This window comes from Ctenopharyngodon idella, chromosome 5 (genome assembly GCF_019924925.1).
Source record: "Ctenopharyngodon idella isolate HZGC_01 chromosome 5, HZGC01, whole genome shotgun sequence".
Classification (NCBI taxonomy): Eukaryota; Metazoa; Chordata; class Actinopteri; order Cypriniformes; family Xenocyprididae; genus Ctenopharyngodon; species Ctenopharyngodon idella.
In genome coordinates, this window is record NC_067224.1 from 4,802,466 (window position 1) to 4,821,778 (window position 19,313).

The following is a 19,313-nucleotide window of genomic DNA, read 5'->3' on the forward strand; positions in this document are numbered from 1 at the left end:
TAAAAGTGTCACGAAATATGCAAGAAGCAACAAACTATCTTTTTGCAGAAATGTCACCACATGCACTTTGGTAAAAGCTATTACATGCAAGGGTCATTGGGAAAACATGTAAGAATGAAAAAGAAACATTTTTTTTACAACCGAGCCTTAAATTATGATCTAAATTATTTGATGTATATATCACCTGAAATTTTAGGTAACATCTATCCATTTTTTAGCATGATAAGAAATGGAATTGTTTTAAAAACTAAATTTGTACATTTTCTCAAGAAAATGTGAGAAATGCTTGCATATGCAAAATGCCACCAAACAGTAATAATTAAAAAAAAAATGTTGCCCAACTAAAGCCCCAGGTTGGAATCCCTGCTCTAGAAAATACACATGTAAATATTATCATAAACATAGATTGTGGATTGTCTCTGCTGTCAGTTGAGGCTGAACATAAAAGTGTGTGAAGCTTGTAAGCTAAAATACCTGCTTAATCCAGACAGTCACAAACACGTTTACTAATCTCTCCCACTCCCTCTGCATATCAGTCTCTCTCCTTCTCTCTCAATCATTCATCTCTGTACTGTATGCAGTGACCTGAATACTCAATATTGGTCAGCAGTCTCATTTGACCAGATGTTTTGCTTAAAACACAACATATGTGGCTGCAAACAGACATGCACTGCTTTTGCATTAAACCGTAGCTCCATTTTCACCCTATTGTATTTGTAACGTTTTGCCAGTTATGCTTTTTCTGCCCTAAAAGTGAGTCTCCTCTTAGGTCATTGGGTATACCCAACCCGATCTCACGCCAATTCGTACGTATTTTACGAGGTGGCTAATTCATACGAATTCATACGACCTCACTCGTACGAATTCATATGTTTTTTGCTAAATCGACAAATTCGTATGAATTCATACGAATGACCTACCCCAAACCCCGCCCCTAAACCTACCCGTCACTGGGATGACCCGTACAAATTCGTACGAGTGAGGTCGTATGAATTCATACGAATTAGCCACCTCATAAAATACGTACGAATTGGTCGTGGGATAGCGTTGGTATACCTGGTTGAAACATATGCTTTTGCAGGGTGTTGCCCATAATGATAAATTGGTCTATTTCTGGTAAACACAATGTCCAAACTTTACAAAAGTTGGAACACACATGATGATTATCTCTAAATGTTTAGCCATTTTATATCAATGTGAATGACAGAGGAAGGCTGTAATACATCTTTTTATGTCTCATAGTTTGGTTGAATAGCTGAACATGCAATAAAAAATTAAATAGAAATCAATTTGTACTAACATGGTACACTTAGTGTATAACTTTTAATATAATTCATTTTGCAAAGAAATCTGTGATCTTCAAAATGTTTATAGATTAAATAGTACCTTTACCTTTTTATATATTCTAATGATATTGAATACATTTTTTCAACTGCCAGACATTTATGTCCAATTAAAACAAAATATTTGAAAAGATATCTCACTAACCCAATGATTTCCATGGTTATATATATTGTTTTTTGGTACATATTTCATGTGTTGTTAGTTTTCATAAGATAGATTATTTTGAAAACTTAGCTAAGCTACTGTTGCTAAACTAAATGTTAAATTTGTAGCATTGCAACTTTTAGTTACAACACTTGTCATACAATAACTTTTTGTTGAAGAGGAAGACATGTCATACTATGTCAGTCTTTCTCACTCAAAACATACTAATACTTCATGATTAGTGCATCAGTAAATGAGGCCAGCAAGTTCAAACATCAATTAAACTGCAACTATGCAAAACAGCTTAAATAGTCAGCATGACTAAGCAATTGGACATGATTCAATTAACATGTGCTTTCATGTATGATGTTAACCTTTCACTGACTTTTATTGGAACATCATAAAAATCTATGCAAGGTATTAACTTGCTAACTAGTGTGTGTTTCTCTCTCTATATCTATTTCCAGGGTGAAAGAAAACACACCACAAGTCCAAAGTCCAAATGGACTTCTGAATCGTCTTCTGTAAAGAACCATTATATTGGTTGAATTGTGCTATAAAAGGCAAGCAGAGGTGAGGAGAGCTTGCTGGTTGCATGATGGCTCCTGAAGGTATAGGGGAGCTTCGAGACTTGCTCTTCTTTCTGCTGCTGTGCTTCACACTGTTGGCTGAGCTACTGGAGATGACTGCAGCTTCTTCACAGGGATTGGATGGTGAAGGTGACATAGTGTGCCCTTCTGTGTGTCGCTGTGATGAGGACTTTATTTACTGCAACGACCGTGGATTGAGTGCAATCCCACCTCTACCACCATCTGCAACTGTCCTTTATCTTCAGAACAATCACATTGACAATGCAGGGCTTCCTCGGTCCTTGGAGCATCACACTACTGTGCGTGTTATATATCTCTATGATAACGAGCTTGATGACTTTCCCATGCATTTGCCACCTTCATTAAGAGAGCTCCACCTCCAGGACAACAACATTAGAGTGTTGCCAAGGACTGCACTTGCTAGACTTCCGCTCCTTGAAAAGTTGCATCTGGACGACAACTCTGTTTCTACAGTGAGTATTGAGGACCAAGCCTTTGCGGACAACCCTCGGTTACGTCTCCTCTTCCTTTCCAGAAACCACCTTTCCAGCATCCCATCTGGTCTTCCTGCCTCACTTGAAGAGCTCCGTTTAGATGACAACCGAATCTCTACAATTCCCACTCATGCCTTCCGAGGTTTGTCCTCTTTACGCCGCCTGGTCTTGGATGGTAATCTTTTAGCTAATCAACGCATAGCTGACGATACCTTCTCACGCCTGTCAAACTTAACAGAACTCTCCCTGGTCCGTAATTCACTTCAAACACCCCCACTTAACTTGCCCAGTGCCCATCTGCAGAGACTCTCCCTTCAGGACAATAACCTTATACACATGCCTCGGGGCTCACTGGATGGAATGCGCAGACTACAACGCCTAGATCTTTCTGGAAACAATCTGACTACCCTTCCCAGAGGATTGTTCAGGGACTTGGAGAACCTTGGGCAGCTACTTGTGCGAGGAAACCCATGGCACTGTGGGTGCAACTTGCGCTGGCTGCATGACTGGCTTGAGGCAAAGGGGAACACAATTACCGTGAGAGGCTTTATCTGCCAGACACCAGAGCGAGTCCGAGACATGGCGCTTAGAGACCTCACAAATCAGATGGATGAATGTGAGTTAGCTGGTGCTGCTGGCGGTGGAGGAGTAGGTACAGGGGTTGGCGTTGGTGGTAACAGGGTGAGCGGAGGAGCGGTGGGAGCTATTTCTACCACTCTTTCTCCCCCTCAAGGGTCCCTGTTCACTCTCAGATCCAAGCGACCAGGCCTGGGTCTTCCAGAAACAGGGTTGGACTACACATTAAGCAGCAGTGGTGTGGGCAAGAACCTAGCCCTGAATGTGAAACCCCTATCCCATGACAGCATCCGTGTTACTTGGAGTGTAGCACAAACATCTTCTTCCTTTCGATTAAGCTGGCTTCGCCTAGGAACTAGCTCTGCCATGGGGTCCATCACAGAAACTTTGGTTAGAGGTGACCGGCGAGAGTACCTTCTCACTTCCCTGCAGCCTGCTTCCAGCTACATCATCTGCATGGTGCCTCTAGTGTCTAACAGTGGAAGCAGAAGCAGTTTGCCTGGTGGTGACACAGAATCAAATGATGTTCCAGTTTGTGCCAGAACAGAAACGTCTGATCCCAGCCAGCCTGATGATGAACAAGGTGAAGACGAGAGCTCTGATCAAATGACTTCTCTTCCACTTGCGGGAATTATTGGAGGTGCTACGGCAATAGTTTCCCTTGCTCTTATTATTGCCATTTTCTGCTGGTATGGGCACCGTGCAGGGCACCTCGCATCACGAGACCATTACAGCCATAGTGGCTCTCGCAAGAGCAAACACTATGATGACTACATTGAGTCAGGCACAAAGAAAGACAATACTATCTTAGAGATCAGAGGTCCTGGATTTCAGATGACACCAATGGCAACAAGGCAGTCTCTTCAACCCAAACCAGTGCGAGAGGACTACATTATACACACCATCTTCCCCTCGAATGGCACAGGTCTATACAAGCCATCCCAAAACATGACCAACTCTGGCTATGGTACCAACCGTGGCTATAGAGAAGGAGGCATTCCAGATATAGATTACTCTTACACATGATAGCTTTGATTTAGAAACCATAATTAGGAGTCATGTATTGCATAGATACACAGTTTTTAATCAACATGGGCTCTGCAGAATCCCTTTGTGCCTTCTGGTCTCCATTACAATGTAGCCTGCTGTTCATGAGACTATAAAACTTTTAATTGGCCCAGATGCTTATAGGAAGCATTATAAATGTGGTGCCAGGAGGCAATGATGCCATTTCAGGTGGTGATACCAAATGCTATTTTCACCTCCCGGTGTAATGATCAGTGTCCCTGACATTGCTGTTTTATCTCTGGCCGTGCACTGAGGTGGATTCAAGGGCAGCCCACACTGCATTCAGCTTACAGACAGTTCACAGAGCTCAATGCATATATGGCAGAGAGGCAGCCTTCTCAAAGGAAATAACCAACCTGCTATACATTTTAATAGTTGACTCCTGTGAAATGAAGGTCCCTGAGTCAAGGATTTGATCCAGGATTGTGAGTCCTGCATAAAGGAAGATAACTTTTTTGCTCAGAGAAACTGGAAATGTGTTGTGGGATGTGATCCTTATGGAAAATGCATGGGTTCACATGCATAGTTTTTTTTTTGGAGATATGAGCTGCAGAACATGACTACTATTCCTATTAAAGAAGGAGTGTCTGGACCAAGCAACGACATGGCCCCGAAAAACTACAGCAAGGTTTGAAATGCCTCAAAAACTAAATTAATTTGAAATCTTATACACTTGAAAGCTGCCTGATGCTACTATGATAACGTCCAACAAGCGTTACGCTGACTGTATTACTTTCAGACTGGTGTAAAGTTGAGAAGATGAATGAAAGGGGTTTATGTGTCTTGAGAACTTTCAATTTTTAAAATTGCAACAGAACCCTGGTGTGTTGATAGATACAAACAACGCAAGTTAGATATTTGACATTGTCATGACTCTGTTCCCTAGTGATTTTTGTTTCATTGTTCTTTCCAAATTTGTTTCACTTAAATTTTTATGTTATAAAGCCCTGCTGATAGTTAAAGTGAACTATTCAAAGGTTTTCCTCTATAACTGAGGTCAGTGAGTTATCACTTTTCCATTTTTAAATCCCCCAAACAACCAATCAGACCTACAGCAGCCAGACAAGCCAAGCTATCCCACTATATCAACAAACTGTCCCAGTTTACACAAACATGACAGTCTCACACTTATTAAAAATGGGAATATGTCTGTAAAAAACTTCATGGTAACACAAAACTTGCTTGTTTTCAATAGATTGTCCCCAGTAATGTTTTGCACAGAGAGTAAACCAATGTTCTATTAAGGTGGACCATGGTTTGTAGGTTGCTTAGCCACATTCTTAGCACAATATTGCTTATTTACATCTCCAAATGTCACTGAAGAAAAGGATATGGCCTCGCTGCTAACCACAGCGGTTGTACTGCTACGAGTTTTAGGAAGAAGAGGGAGGGTGTTAGAGGGAAACCAGGAATTTGAACCATAACACTGTGGACCATCACTGTGGGAGATAGAGAGTGCATTAGAATGTTGTATAATTTTGTAAGGTGGATACATTTTTGCTGAAAATTCTTTTTCATTTATTTCCTTGTGTATCAATTATCAGTTTGTTAATGTCTTCAACCCATTAATTTAAGCCAACAGCAGGAGAGAATGCTAATTAAGGAGCTCTTATCAGTCAATTTACACAAAGGTAGACAGCGAGGAAAGGTATGTGTGTATTGTACGAAAGACTTTCCCTGAGTCTCTGGACATTTCTGTTCTGCTCTGCTGTATTTGTATTTATGTATTTGAGGACTTGTGGAGAATTTAAGACAGCTTACACTGCCTTGTATTTTATGTACTCTTTGGCAATGTACTGTACTTGTCAAAAATTGGAAAGGATGGATGGAGAGAGAAAGCGAGAGAGAAGTAGAATGTTTCAAACTGAAAAATACCAAGAGATTTTAAAGATAAAACATGGATTTCATATTAAAACAGGGGCCTAACCGAAATGAAGGCCGTGGTGTGAACTGTGCATGAAATGTTTTGTCATCTTTTTGCTGTCTGCTGTTGTGCTGGCGTTTGGTCTTTCTCCTTTCTCTCTGCACAAAGGATGACTACTAACTTCTGTTTCAGAGACGGAAATGAATCAAGACTTCATGGCATTTCAGTACAAATTGGCTTTACAGTCTCACAATAAGTTTTTCTTTGTAAACCAAAAATATCATTGTGCTTTTAATGAGCCTTCTTAAATTTTACCTGTGGGGTTTTCAGACTTTTATTTATAGGCCAGTTGAGAGACAACCACCCACTGTTGCCATTGCTTTGATAACATGAAATTGACAAGAAATGGACTTACTTTTGAAACACATAAAAACTGTTTTGGAAAAATAGTTTACCAGATTGGTGAAGCAGGATGTTGATAAAACAGTCATTAGGGGCTGCCAAGCTCCAAAAAAGACAAAAAGTCACCATAAAAGCACAAAAAAAATAGTCCGTATGACTCTGAAGACTATATTCCAAATCCTTTGTGTGAGAAACATGTTGAAATTGAATTGTTATCAAATCAAATTCATGCTTGCACTCATTCAACCATGAAGGAATAGTTCTCCATCCATTCTCCAAGCACTTATCGGAATAGTTCTCATACTGTAGATATATGAAATTAATGACACAAGATGCCATGAGTTCTTGTATGACTTGTAATCAAAACTAGCCAAATTTAACTGAATGAAGGTTAGTAAATTCTTAGCTCATTTTTGGCTGAACTGTTTGCATTCATCTCAAATATAATTTGCAACTGCTTTCAAGAGAATATTCATTGCATCTCAAGAGCACTTGAAACCGGTTAAATAAACTTATTTTATTTCTCATTATTACTGTAATGCAGATTCATGCAGCTCTCACAAAGGCAATGAGATTGCAGGTTTTGCAACTCTACAGGTGTAAATGGGGTCTTGCATTCAACTTCCACCTATAGATCGTATTTTTATCTCAGCTTGCAGCTGAAATGTTCAGGCGTTCATTTCCTGTCTTCACTTCCCCCTCCCATCTTGAGAAACCTCTTTGATCTGCCGCCATTGTTTTCATTTGAATTTGCAGCATGTGCAAAGAAGGATTACAGAGTCAGTGTGTGTCCTTGCGTGTGTGATGATGATGTTCTTTAGGGCTTCAAAAATATGGAGGCGTACATTAAAAGTATTTTCTGTTGCAATTTTTCCTGTCTGTTTTATTTAAACCATCTGCAAATTCGGTATCTCCTGCCGACTCTGACCAGCAGTTGTTCCACCTGCACCCCATTAACGCAGATGTCTCTTTGCACAAGCACACACTCCAACTGTATATACGCACGCATACACAAGCACACACACTCCTTCTGTTGTCACCCCTGAGACAGGAGCTCAACCTGCATACTCATTCTGTAAAATAACAGCAATTCTTTTCACCTCACACACAACCCGTTCTCACTCCCAAGGCATCAAAAACTGCTGCTCGAGTTTTTCATGTCACTACACACAGATGATAAAGGTGTCCCTTAGTGCCTTTATAGCAACATGGCCATTAACTCTATTGCTTTCAGCACAAAATATTTAGTGTCGGGTGCTTCCATACTTGGATCAGTTGCTTGGTCCGAACCAGAGTTCGATTTCTCCTCCCATCCTCCACTGAATTGTATTCACACTGTATATTTCTTTTATTCTGAACTGCGGTATTTGTACATTATCAAAGCAGCTGCTGTTTGCTCCTATTGATAGGTAAGAACAACGCAGGAGAATGCAGCAAAAGGATAGTGATACTAATATTTGATTGCATACAGAACTTGAACTGCAGTAAATCGCTGAGCCATTTCAAGTTTTGCTGATGATACTTGTGTATTCTTTTGTATTCTTTTGTCATCATTGTGTTTCAGACATCACCACCTTGAGGAATAAAGGTGAATTGCACTTACTAAGTCATCAGAGATTCAATTGTTGCTCAGAAAAAAAAATTCTTACACTATTACATATCTCGGGTCACTATACACATAATTAGAAAACAGACGTTCTTTTATCATTGTATTTTTTTCTTGTTATATTGTTTATGAATAGATTCAGGAATACTAACAAGGTTGATGTTTATAACTTTAAAAAATTAAGGAGAGGGGAATTTGGTGAATGATGTCCCGGGTCTATAAAGACCCGAGGTATGCATTTAAGGATTAGTAGTAGTAGTAGTTTTAATTTTAACTTTAATTATGAATAATGAATAACAGAAATGTATCACTGTTATAAATTACAACTGTTTTGTCAAATAAAAAAATGAATATGTGATATTATAAAAACAATTCTAATACTAATATTTATGTCTTAAATTTAAATTTTTTTTACTTCAAATGTTCAAACTCTCAAGCTTTTAACATTTCAAATCATAAAGCTTTTATTTTGGTGGAATACTGGTGGAATGCTGTAAACTTCTATCCACAAAAATTGGTGGAAATTATGTGAATGTGTAATATAATAGCTTTGACAATCACACTAAGCTACATTGTGAATTTCATATTTATTTCGATTAATTGTGCAGGATTGTGTGTATTTATTTTAATATTACATTTGATTCAATTAATTAGCTTGTCATCATGAAACCCCTGCAGTTCCCTCACGAACCCCCGGGGGGTTGCAAACCTGTCTGGGAAACCCTATCTAAAGAAAGCAGGAGTCCATTTCTGCTGAAGGCGAGCAAAAACGAAATATAGGCTACATTCTTGCAGCTTGCAGTGCGTCAGTCCCTCTTCAGAAAAGCGAGTGAGAACACAAACAAATTTACCAAATCACATGTCATCAATAGCGGTTCACTCTCTGATTTAGTACGATTCCTTTCATATCAGCAGTAAACCATACTGGAGTTCACATGAACCACACCGCAGACCACCTTTTTAAGTGGACTCGGATAAAGTTTGCGGGTGCGCAACTGAGTTCAAACAGCATTCACATCATTCAAACGAACCAAACTCTGACTTCAAATGAAAGTGCTAGTATGAAAGCCGCCTTATGATGTTCCAGATTTCAAAAGGAAGCTGTATTATAAATTGATTAAGTATTTTTGTGCATTTAAAACTAGATTTAGTAACAGCTTGCGCCAGCGCAAAACCTCTTTTGGCTTTTAAAAACTACTGTCAGGATTTACTCAGAAATGCAGCGTTGAAAAGTTTGTGACATGTTTTGCGCCATTATTTACTACTCAAAAACACAAATTTTGTGCCTGACACTGAATTTGCGCATTCTCAGTAGATCACCCACAGAACTTTCAACTCCCATCAGAGATTTTATTAGATTGCGACTGCACACTAATTTCCCATATTTAGTAAATCTGGCCCTTAATCAGCTGCTTCTGTATATGAAGAATTCGGAGTGATGATATTTTGGGGTATTATTTTCAATTTGAACTTGGCAGTAGTTGATGCCTTGAGAGTGAGAGCCTGTCACTCAGCGATATCATCTGAAGGCTTCCACTCATTCTCTGTCTGTCATATGTCACTGGTGCACTCTCATCTCATCTCTATGGCCTTCCACACTGTCATAACTGAGGCATCTGGGAATGGTGTAATATGACTCTTTTATGCTGTCTAAGTGATGTAAGTGATGCAAGCAGTTAATGACCCCTGGCTTATAGAGTTCGGTTGTGTGCAACAATAGGAAAACATTCCCGATACAAGGCTTCAGTGGATTTCAAAATGGATTTCATTTCATTCGCAGTCAGTTTTATGTTATGGGAAAATTACAGTAGATCCCCCCTCATAACAAGTTATGTGGCAGAGCATGGTACACTAGAGGTATCAGATAGTAATAACATGGTACTTTGACATATACTGGTACTGAATGATTATAACACTGTAAAAAAGGGAACACTATGTAACTTTTGTCCCTCTAGAGGTTAAAAAACAAAACTTCATGCATTTTGCAGAAGAACATTGTTTTGGTTGAGCTTCGGCTCTGCGTGACTGTGCGGATCCTGCTGCTCATAAAACATTCACTGCTAGGCTAAAGAGATATATAACCAGTTTAGATGGAAAGGATCTCAAGCTGACTAGCTGAAGACATTACTGTAGCTTTACTCGTTAATAGACACGCTACTTCCTTGAAAATAAATTCCAGCACAGCGCTACAACAACCATAATGAAATGACCCCTCACAATAGATAATGCTACAAAGAACTCTTTTAGAGAGCTACATATGACAATTTATCTGTTGAGTAAAACGCCAAATAAAAACGTCATGTGTGCATTGCTTTTACAGCATTTCTAATCCCTTGATTCTCATCATCTCCAAAAAGTCAAGACAATGTTGATTCTTGTTTTATTACAAGCTTTGTCACGTTCTCTTTTAACCAGCAGACTCCTCTGTTCGGTGTTTTTTTAAAAAATGGGGGATTAATAAACACTTATAATAGGCTTACCATAGTGAATCATGGTAAGACAAAAACACGTTTTAGAAAAAAAGAATTGATGATGTATTGACTTTAATTTTTGTTAATTGTGAACAAAAAAAGTTACATAGTGTACCTTTAAAACAAGAAAAAGAAAAAAAATGCCAATGGGGGACGCCAAATCAAATTTATTCACAACAACAACAAAAAAAGACTGTATTCATCAGTTTAGTAAATTTATGGTTTAAGGATGTTTAGATACTTTTTTTTTTACAGGAAAACATGACAAAATACTGATTAAGATGGTTTAAATCATTTTTGTGTAGTGTATAAAGCACCATGGTATTACATTTTACCATTATTATTATTATTATTATTATTATTATTATTATTATTATTTACTGACATTAAAAGCATGAATAAAATGGTTCTATACTTTTTATTTGTTGCCCCTATATTTACAACAAAACCAGCAAATATGTGTTGTGGTAAATACTGTACTGAATAGTGCTGTACCGAAAACGTGTAACATTCAGTCCAGTTTACTTGATAATAGTGTTATTGTGTTATCATAATGGAACTTTCAAGACGCACAAAAAAAATCACATTTTTTTCTTTTTTTTTTCTTTGCAAATATAGTAAATGTAACTTACAATGAACTAAACCCCTAATTATTGTTAAAGTTGGCAGTATACCAGATACACAGTGCACACAAATACATCATACTTTTTAATTCAATCCTTATCATTTTGTTATATTTACTACATTTTTGTCCTTATTTTTCAGACTAAGAGAACCCCTTACTGTTTCTCATGTTTGATGCATATTTCATTGTATGAACTGCTGTTGGATAATATCATCAGAGCAAACAAATGCTGCTATCATTACTTAACAAACAAAACCTGAAACCCCAAGTGAATCACATTGTTATGTTTTAGTTCTGTTCTCTTAAGTGTTTTTAAAAGTAGTAGGTATGAGGTCACTGACTGTCTTATGATTGTTTATTTGTCATCTCACCAAGCAAGAGAAAAACAGTTTTATGAATGTCTTTTTTTTTGTAGGTTGCAGCTTTTGAAAATATGACTCTCTCTTTCTCTGTCAAGCTGTGTGATAAAAACTCAGAGACAAAAACACACAAAAAAACAAAAAACAAAAAAACAACAACACTATTTTGTATAAAGTATGTTTTTTTTTTCTATGTGAATAAAGGCAAATGTATTGAAACTGCCTCTGGGACTGAGTTCTTTAAACAATGTGAATTTGTTAACTTGTATGTTTTATCTGTTATATGTGCATTAGAAAGATGTCAGTACCAAATAAAGTACTTGTATTCATGTTGTATTGCACATAGTAGTTAACAATACCTAATATAAAGTAAGACTGAATAATTTTCCCAAAAATGAAAATGTATCATTACTCATACATAACTTGGTGAATTAGATTGGTGTTTACTCAAATACAGTATGTTAATCTCTGCAAAGCAAAACATGGATTTCAGTCATGACAACAGTTTTAGCATGTTATTGAATATGGCAATGTTAATGTATTAGGTCTTGGCGGAATAGATCTGCTATGCTGCTGATTGTTGCAACTGCTGCTGCTGCTGCTGCAGAACAAGTATGGACTTGCTACTGCTAATAGATACACAGACATGCTGTGGTGAGCATATAAGATATTCTGCTGCTTGATAAATAGACATAGGTTACATTAATCCCATAGCAGATCTAGACAGGTGGAGCTGGGGGAGGTGGAGGGTTTCAGGGAAACTTTGAAATCACGCTGCAGGACTAGCTTACAGCAAACAGGACCAGACTATTTAAATGTTGAGCAAGCAATCTCATTGGCTGCAGGATCAGCAGAAGCCAATTAGCTTGTGCCATGTGGTAATGATTTGCTTGCAGATTGCATGGAAAGGACCTATCAGCCTGTGCTCTCTAGAGTTTCATGACTGAACTAGATATTTATATTGATTTCTATTGCTGTCACAGCAATGAAAACTGATACAGGTATATTTCCAGTCTGTATCACACTTTAGAAAAAAAAGTGCAACACTCATTCTGCAGATAAAAACTCGAACTTTATTTCTTTAAAACAATCTTTCATCCTCCTTTAAGGCTTGTTAGGCAAAAAGGTGTCTTTTAAAGGAGTCCTTACAATTGGCAACATATGTACTCCTCTAATTATGAAAATAATTTGAAAATAGTCCCAAAAAGGAGCAATTAGTGTTCTAGCAGCTTGTCAGATGTGAAATAATTCTTAATGGGGACCTATTATGCCCTTTTACAAAGTCTTGATTTTGTTTACCTACTAGAATAGGTTTTCATGCTTGAATGTTCAAAAATAAAAAAACAAGAAAAGAAAAAAAAGAACATTGTTTTTCACATATTTTACATTGTTGCAGTATCTCTCTTTCCAGTCTGTATGTATAGTTTCTGTTTCTATAAAGCCCCACCTTACAAAAAAGTGCAATGTGCTCTGATTGGTCTGCTGGTCCAGCGTGTTGTGGGAAATGTCACACCCCTCACCACAACAGTAAGTTTCAAAACATTACTAATGCAACTCAACCAGGCTTTTGTTGCTTTATATAGCGTATGCCTTGAGTGGAAATTATTTAAATGAGGAATATTGTGACGTGTTCCTGGAAGAAAACTTAAGAATACAATTGAAGGAGTTCAGAAATAGTGCTTACTGATAAAGAGAAAAACTCCCTTTGGAGTAGACCTTTTTCATGCTCAGACAGCATCATTACACACTAAAGGAAATTTAAAATGTAAAAAAGTAAAAAAAGCACCTCTCAAAGGCTTAAATAATCTGAAAAGATTTTAAAACATTAGGCATCATACACTTACTAACTTTATAAATGGTTAAAGAGAAATGACTGAAGATCACACTACCAGGCTTTCCAGTTGGAAAGCAGGAGCCTGGTGGAGTCAGAGGAGCGGAGGATCAACGTGCAGCTGCTGACTCGGAAGTCCGAGGCAAAGCCAGAGCTACAATGGTCCAAGGTGGAGCCAGAGGGATGAGGGAGCCCAGCAGACCTGAGGGATGATGGTCCATGATGGAGCTGAGGGAGCGTTAAGCCAATGGGTTGGAGGGCCGAGGTGGAGTCCGGGGCTTGGAGGCTTAAGGTGGAGCTGAGGGATCCACAAGCCAAGATCTGGATCTGTGCAGCAGAGCGGAACTACTGGAGGAGCCGAAGGGGTGAAGGGAGACAGCTGAGATGACACAGATGAACTGGTTGGCTTTGGCAGTGGAGGAGAAAGAGGGAGGCTGGGCAGGACCATCCACAATGAAGGAGACACTCGAAGCTGGGCTTAACCAGTGATGACTTGGACAGCTTGGAACTGGGCTTATTCAGCAATGACTGAGACGACATCAGCGGTGGGGTTGTGGCAGGGCTCCAATCCATACCCTCGAACTCTGGATATTGCTCTGGCTTTGTTTTCATGGCTGGCTGGGGCTCCAAGTCAGCGGTGGGCTCTGGCATATCCTCGGTGAGCATGGCTGAAGGTTGGCTGAGCTCTGTGTCTAGAGTGGGGATGGCGATGTCCTCTTCAGCGATGTAAACAGTAAATGGTGAGTCATTTTCTACCAGCACCCACTCCACAAACTCAGCAAAGCTCCCTCAAGTATCTTGCACTGGCAGTAGTGCCTACGACTGCTCTTTGAGGCTGGTGTTGTAGAAAACACATAGCGCCTGGTAAGGGTAGTGAGTTAGGCACACCAGATTGAGAAATTCCCTTCTGTGATCCTTGAGGGAGCGATCCCCCTGCTCCAGCAGGAGGAGATGGACAGGGGGGATATCTATTTAATGTTTAATTTTGCTGTTGAAATCTTTTCTCGGTCTTGTGTTCTGTCAGCGGTTAGCTGTATAGATGATCCAAAGGATGATGCATGATGCAGAATGAACGAATATAATACTTTATGAGCATGAAGATGTAGTGAACAGCACATTCCAGGGCCCAGTTTATGGCCGGGCCCCTCTCTGTCCGTAACAGCGGACAAAGGTTTGCTACATTTTGATTGGATCTTGGTGGACTAACACAAACAAACTGTCCAACGCCATCAGATAAAGATGTAAGGACAACATCCAGACCTCTCTTAGAGGGCAAGAAGAAGACCTCTTGTACCAAGCCTGGGAAGGACAGGACTTCTCATTGGTCCACATGCAGTTTCTGCCCTTCACCCATCTAGAGACTACTTCCTAAGGTTGGCCAGAGACTGCCATAAAAATTCCTTGGGACCTCAGCAGCAATGGGTGAAGCAAAGAGAGATCACAAAGATCCATCCAAAGCCATTCAAAACTATGTTTGAAAACCTTAGAACTGATGCAAACTACACATCCATTTCATACTTATTCACAGGAATAAGTATTCTCAGTGACAGCTATTTGTAGTGCAACATCTGACACAGATTCAGCTGTTAATGTACAATTGAATGAAAGCATGACGGTTCAATCTTCTTCCATCATGTTTAGTCTCTATTTGTTTAGAATATTGCCAAAGGTATTCTGGTGGTGGTTTGGAAAGTGAGAAATGCATTGGTAAACTTTAAAGACACTGTAAAGACTTCCAACTTTGTGCTTTATGCAAATGAGTTCCACAGGGGAAAGAAGGGTGGGCCACACTATGTGTGTCCCCTCTGATGCCAGCAGCCAATCACAGCACTCGAATGGAGAAGCGCCAAACTGCAATCTCCTCCTCATCGGAAAGGGATAAAGGTACCCTTTCAACAGACATTCCTTGTTCTGAGTCTGCCCTTCAAAGGGGAAAGACATAACAGATATACCGTTCTGGGTCTCAACTCTGTAAGGAGTGAGACATTAACAGATACACCGTTCTGAGTCTGTCCTGCACGGGGATAGGCATTGACAGATACATTCTCGTTCTGAGCCTCTGGTTCGTCCAGAGAGACAACAACAGATCCCATGATCTGAGTCTACAGCTGGCGAGGCAGCAACAGAGACGACCACGTTCTGAGCCTCCAGCCTGTGAGGAAAGAGACATTAACAAACACTACGTTCAGAGTTTCCGTCCAGCGAGACAGTAACGACATCTGCAACAAGGTTAAGCTCAGGAGAGCAAACCTTCACTCCAAGGTACCTTCGTCTGCGTGTTCCAGATTGTTAAGGACCTTCTGCACCTACACCAGGGCCTCATCTGCGTGTTCCAGATTTTAGGACCCTTTGGTGCTTCCGGAGATCAGCATCCCGCAGAGCTTCGTGTTCAAGACTGTTGAAACAGATTCTGACTCCTCTCCTCACTGCATTGTCACCCAGCACAACCAGTGGAAGACGTCACCGTCATCGGACTCAACCATGTGGAACGTAAATATCACTTAACCAAACCTCTTTCCAGAGACCTTGGCATTGTTGTATATTATCAGTATATAATTTCCTAATTCCCATTAGATGTAATATAGCTGATGTTAGTTAATAACAAATAATCTTTCGTTTATTTGTTTAGTGCATAATAAGGTTCTCCACCTTATTATTTTTCAGAGAAACAGTTTATCCTTCCATAAGATAACGTAACTCTTCCATAGCCACACCCAACTTAATCACTTGTATTCTATGTATCTTATGCACTTTATTCCTTTATCATTCATGGCATTCATTTAGTAGTTGTGTTAGTTATTCTTGTTTATCTTTTGTTAATAAAATTTATTTTATTACACTTGTGTCTTCCTTGTGCTGATAATACAGAAAAGGCTCTACAAGTTAGCAATCTCACCAATCTTTCAGATAAATCAGCTGACCGCTTTACATTAACTCCAAATGAATGAAAGCCCCTGTTGGGAGTGTTCTCATACTGCCAAGGTAAAGACCTTGAATGGTGCCCTGAACTAGGAAAAGGGGGGAAGTGGTCATCTGATGTACTCATAACCACACCTTAAGAGACGTGTGATCCAAAAATTACAACGTCAGTGGTGACGTGAGTACCAATCCCTATTTTACTTCGCATCCTTGGATGGGCGAAAGTAAAAATCACTACATAATTGGCGTCCCTGGGTGGGCTAATTTAGATTGAAATGAGCCTTCTGTTTTATCAACACAAGTCAATACACTGAAAGATAACAAACAAAGTAACTTTAGCAGGAAACAAAGTCTTTCACCAAGTCAGAAACCAATTGCACAGCAAGAGTGGTTCTCTCTAAGCCTGATTCATAGTTTCCCTGCTAAACTCTTTGGTACTATTTATGAATAGGATTGGTTGCAAAGTGTATAGAATTGTGATTTTATTGTGTAAGAGCTTGCATTATTTTAGCGCACGTTGTAATTGTTGATTATAACTAATTACTACTAGAAATATAGCATATGGTGTTCACCTTGTAAGTCTATCATACGGTTTTGGAATTTTTACGTGAATCTGTCAGGTAAGGGTAATGCCCTCTGACAATTTATAGACAAGTGCTTGTATTCTCACCCCCTAGTGTGTGTGTGACATTCATTGTCGCAGTGGCTCAGAGCTGCTTACACTTGTGGTAAACTTTCAGAGTTTAGCTAATTCAGGTGGTGTATTTATTTATTACATATACAAGACAAGTGTATAGATAATAAATAAAGATGGCTGATATGACCGCTGAAGCAGTAAGCCAGGCCTTAAAGGGCGCTTCACTAATAAAGCTTCTTTCCAGCCTAGCACTAAATTGGCCTGTACAACCAAACCAGGCCACAGACAAAATATCCCTTGCCCAAGAACAGAACAAAGATTTGTTCCAGGAACTCAAAAATGAGCTGGCTGATCTGCGTAGGGATAATTTAAAATTAAGGGCTAAAATATGTAGATTGTCATCAGAGACAAAAAGCTTACAGTCCATTACTGACAGTCAGGAAGTTGAACTTAAAAGAGTCAAAACTGACATGGGCACTCTGCAAACAGAGTTGACCCATACTCGAAATGACCTGCTGGTACAGACAGAGAAGTTAAATTCTCTAAGCTCTAGTGAGGCTAGGACTAAAGCTGAGTTACGTTCAGCTTTGTTTGAAATTTCTGAGCTGAAAAAGCAACAAGAAATAGAAAACGAAACTTGTGTTCTGTTCAAACAACAGCTTCCCGACTCAAATGGTACCCAAATCCAGCATAGGGAACACTTGGGTAGAGTAGGAGCTGAGACTACAGCTAAAACATCAGTGTTGGTAAACAAAGATAGCATTGCAAGGCAGAGATGTGAAGGAATAGGAACAAGGATCAGTGACTTGGAAAAAGGCAGGCGTCTCCCCCACCAGCAACCTGAACCACAAAGTGTGCACCCCTGCTCCTTTGGTTCAGCTGTTAGGGACCCACTGTTTTATAGCTTTGAACAGAGAAAGCATTATCAGGACAGTGATGTCACAGCCTCAAGCAGCCTAACTGTGAGTGACTCTCCTAAACCTGTCCGCTCCTTACCTGAGCTTCCTAGTATGCTACCATCTAGCAACAGACTGCAAATTCTTAGAGAATTGGCACGTGACTTAGAGGTTTTTAACCCTGAGACTACTGATAACAACATAGAGCTGTATTTAAAGGACGTAAATGCAGCCTTGACATACTTTCCTGAAGCCAGCATGGCTGACAAAGTCTTTCTTCTGAGAAAGACCACAGCACAGACTGTCCATGGCTTTATGGATAGACAAAGCCCAGCTATCGCTAACAATTATGACGAGTTGTGTAAAGCCCTTCTGGTAGAGTACACTCTGTATCAGAACCCATCTGCCTCTCGTCTCTCAGCTTTCCGAATTAAGCAAGGCCGCCATGAATCTCCCAGAGAGTACTATGAGCGATTAAGGAAAATGTATTTTGCTGGCAAAGATGACCCTAGGGCAGAGGAGGATGTTATGTTTAAGAGCCTGTTTGTAAGTAACCTTTACCCCACTGTTAGGAAACCACTCATACTCATGGTAGACATTGAAAACATGTCTGCAGGAGAACTGAGGCAGCTCGCCATGCGAGCCTGGGACAGTATAGGCACAGACAGGGAAGACAGAGAGCCATTTGCTTCTGTGCATGAATCTAGACATGACTCTAAGACTCCCATTCAAATGGAAGAGTCAGAACTTCCCCAAAACAGCTATGCCCACTGCAGCAATCTCCAGCAGAGCACAGAGAGCCCTAGGTTCTCAGGTTACAGGGGACATAACAATCACAGGTATGCCCCCAGAAAGGAGAGCAGGCAGTGGGATGACAGAGGGCAAAGACAGAAGAAGGGTAGAGATAACTCTGAGAATGGCCAAAAACAGAGTAGTCATAATAGAAGTAGGAAATCTAGAGGGACCAAAAGTAAGGATGCTGAGAACTTAGCAGAGATCCAGCACATACTTCTCAAAGCCCTCAAAGACCTTAAGTCAGAGGAGTACATCTCCACTGACAGAGACCTGGTTTTCTCAGCATAACCAGTTTGGGGCCCCTCCCCCTCCACATAACATCTCAGACTGTGGACAACAGCCAGGGAATGGGGGGTAGCCCATAACTGAACAGGGTCTTTCAGATTCGGCAGACATCAAGTCCCTGTAACTTTTAAACCTCAACTTCAGCCTAAGAAGGATTCATTACTTTCCACTTTAGTTTTGCTTAAGACTTTCCAGTCAATTTCTATAAACCACAAAGTTGATTTTGCATGCCCATGACAATCCCTTTGGATGTCAGGAAAGGGGGGTCAAAGCCTCCTGTGAAATTCCCATTCAGCTAGTTTACTGGCCACATGTAGAGTAAAATATTGCAGATCACAGCCAGGGTTGTATATTTTGTTCTTCATTCCAGTCGTTCAAACTTCCTTATAGGAGACCTCCAGAAATAA

The 19,313-nt window shown here is 39.8% G+C and overlaps 1 protein-coding gene across 2 annotated transcripts in view; it reads left to right on the forward strand.

The window, feature by feature from the left end:
* Positions 1-11,762, forward strand: part of flrt1a (fibronectin leucine rich transmembrane protein 1a) — an 89,417-nt gene extending 77,655 nt beyond the window's left edge. For both annotated transcript variants that reach the window (XM_051895131.1, XM_051895132.1), the window contains one exon: positions 1,956-11,762. In XM_051895131.1, coding sequence (XP_051751091.1) covers positions 2,084-4,174 — 2,091 coding nt within the window. In that variant the 5' untranslated portion in view covers positions 1,956-2,083 and the 3' untranslated portion in view covers positions 4,175-11,762. The remainder of the gene's footprint in view (positions 1-1,955) is intronic.
* The last annotated feature ends 7,551 nt before the right edge of the window (positions 11,763-19,313 follow it).